Source organism: Branchiostoma belcheri, unplaced genomic scaffold (genome assembly GCF_001625305.1).
Source record: "Branchiostoma belcheri isolate BF01 breed outbred unplaced genomic scaffold, Haploidv18h27 scaffold1499, whole genome shotgun sequence".
Classification (NCBI taxonomy): Eukaryota; Metazoa; Chordata; class Leptocardii; order Amphioxiformes; family Branchiostomatidae; genus Branchiostoma; species Branchiostoma belcheri.
In genome coordinates this window covers 1-3054 of record NW_017802934.1, presented here as the reverse complement: position 1 = coordinate 3054, position 3054 = coordinate 1, and the positions used below count along the sequence as shown (strand labels likewise).

Here is a 3054-nt window from a genome sequence, read left to right as displayed (position 1 = left end):
CCGCAGACAACCATGCGGTACGGGAGGCAGCCTGTGCTTGCATTGCTGAGTTAGGCTCCAAGGTTTGTGACAAATCATGCCTAAATGTACAATTCATATTAGTATCTCTGGAAACTTTTTTCTTAAAGACTTTGCACCCAGTCAGTCAGTTCTGAGCTAGGAAAATGAGCCGATAGAGAATATAAAAAAAAATTGAAGGTTTCATACCCACAATCTATATACAGCTTCTGGGACCTAACTTTCTGTGTCTGACCTTTTGTGGTCTGTGTGACTGTAATTCCCCCCAGCCACGTGAGGTGACTCAACTGTATGAACACACAAGCAAACATGCACACAGACAAACACATCCACATTTTCATATAGGTGAAAACACACACTCAGTTATGATAAGATGCTACCGGTATATAAAGATCATCTTAAGTTTCATCTACCTCAGTCATACTTTGTAGATGACGGTTTTGAGTGCCCCTGTTGTCTTTACAGATCAACAGTGATGTTGTGCGTCCACACGTGCCAACACTGATCGAAGCCCTGCTAGAGTCCTTCAAAGATGACAGCTGGCCTGTCAGGGATGGTCAGTCATTCTTTATCGAATCACAATGAATTAATTTAGACATTTTTACAGCTCGAGTGTTTCCTCCAGTCAATATAGGATCTTCTTAATCTGTCCTTTCTCTTTTAATCATACATGTGTATGTCTTCCTCCTTCCAGCTGCATGCATAGCTTGTGGGAACTTCATTCAGTGCTTTCCTGAGGAGTGCAGGTAAAAACATGTCTGAATTTTTGCCTTGCACATCTACATTTGTACATTATAGCCTGTGTACAGTTTAAATTTTCTACATTTTGATCTGTGTATGGTGATCATTGATGACAAAAACATCTCCCAAGCTAAAAATCCAAAACTTACAGTGATACTGTTACTGTGTTTCATCATTGATATTTAGCTAATATGGTAGTCTCAGGGTACCTAGCACAGTTGTATGACTTGACATTACACTTGTTGTACCACAGTTGTTACCTCCATGAAGGAGGTATTGCTTTAGCAGTGTATGTGCACAATAATGTTTTCGACTTACTTTTTAAAGGCAGATTGTCATTTCATTTGGTATGTAGCAACATTTAGGTCATTCTTACTGGCTTTACTCTGTTCTGCTCTGGACATGCTATGGTCTTCATTTTTGTCATTGCAGACCCCAGATGGACAGTTTGTACCCATTGTTTTTTGCCAACCTACAAGACAACATCCCATCAGTGAGACAGGGAGCGGCAGTAGCACTAGCCAATGTAGCCAGGGCCTATGGTGAGTTCAGGCTTTTGTACTGCATATATCCTGGCAATGTTGCCAGGGCCTATCATCTATGGTTAGTCCACACTTTATGGCCAGAAACCAGTGCTGCATACTGGTACCAACTCAATACTACAAAAATCATTCAGTTATAGGTCCAAAATACTGGAACATGTACCAGTACTGTACATGTAGTAATGTACGATAATTCTATACATGGGCAATTCTGCACTTTTGACAATCTAAGTTTGATTTATACATCAAAACACAGCCATTAATTTATGTCTATCTTAAACATTAGGGGCTGAGTCCTTACAGTTCCTCCTCCAGAAGGTGCAGGAAGGTTTAGAGGGCATTGAGAAACAGCCGGCATCGACAGAGAAATACTCTGGTCTGGACAAGGGGCCGGCCACCTATGGAGTTGTCAAGAAACTTCGAGACAATGATATGGACTTGCACACCAACCAGACCGTGAGTTCTTTTGTAGTAGAAGTACAATGTATCTGTTTCTGTCTTACAACATAACTGTCCCATGTTGAGGCCACATCTATCTAATTTCTTGTATCTTGGAATTTCCCACTTCATACATGTATATTTCTAACTTGCATACTAGTAGGTGAGTCCATCTCTTCCTCCCAGCTTGCCAGCCATAGCTTCCTTCCAACTTGACCTTAAGGTCAATCTACAGTAACCAAATCCTTCCTTTCCTTCCACTCTCATCATGTCACTGTACTGCTTTAAAATAACACACAAAGACAATACCTTTGCACCTGGAGGTAAAATAAAAAAAATAGCAGGTGCCTGATCTAAAAGTTACCATGATAGTGAACTGCTTAATTTTTTGGTGCATGTTGACCAACTTGTTTCCTCCATGTACATCTATGTTTTTAACCTTGGCCCTGCGGCCTACCCCATAACCAATACAAATTTGGTGCCAAACTATTACCTAAGCAGGCTGAAGGTTAACACACCTTTTCCCACAGATGTACTCGTGTGGGTCGCTTGCCCCCAAGATGGGTCGGGGGAGGAGTGGAGGCTGCATGGACCACCAGTTCAGGAAACCTGTAGAACCATGGGAGCTCACAGAGGGGTAAGATATTAGCACTTCTCAGGGCACGAAAAAACCACCTGCAAAATTATAAACTGTAAAATTGGAGCTGTACAAGTACCGGTATTTCTCATGCATACCTGGTACAAAACAATCCAAATTAGCATCCTTTGTATAGGCCTACTGCAGTAAGATGTATGTCTTGCTTGACTCTGTTCCATACATGTACTTCACCATTTAAGATCTGTGTGCGAAGCATTTCCAAATGATATGATTAATGCTGGCTTTATTCACACAAAACTTACACATGTACATTGTACTCCCCTCAGCTGTGTGCACCTGCTGGCTGAATTATCCCAGATCCCGGCAGCTGTAAAGCAGGTGGCAGAGCTGCTGCCCCTGGTGGCCCAGGCAGCTGCAAAACACCACTACCCACAGCACCAGGTGCTGCTGGAGACTGTCTGCAAACAGGTACGGCAACATCCTTGAATGATTTCATCATGTTGATCAATGACTGTAACAAAGCTCTTTATTCACAGCCAAGGATTTTACATGATGATATTCCAACCAAAAGTTGGGAGGTGTAGGACCTGTACAATGTACATATCAGCGTTTGGAAAGCATTACTTCTGTCAATGCTTAATGTTCATCAGGTTAGTAAATTACCATGCAGCAATTCTTTATTCATGACCAAGGATTTTTTACAAGCACGTGTCAAAT

General features: G+C 41.8%; 1 protein-coding gene across 1 annotated transcript; it reads left to right on the top strand.

Moving 5' to 3' along the window:
* Positions 1-5: 5 nt before the first annotated feature.
* Positions 6-2805, top strand: LOC109465156 (the record flags this gene model as incomplete). The annotated part of the gene is made up of 7 exons (XM_019762302.1): positions 6-62; positions 484-574; positions 713-764; positions 1192-1301; positions 1588-1757; positions 2270-2376; positions 2664-2805. Coding segments are annotated over 7 exons (729 nt in total), but the record flags the coding sequence as incomplete, so codon positions are not given.
* Between the last annotated feature and the right edge of the window lie 249 nt (positions 2806-3054).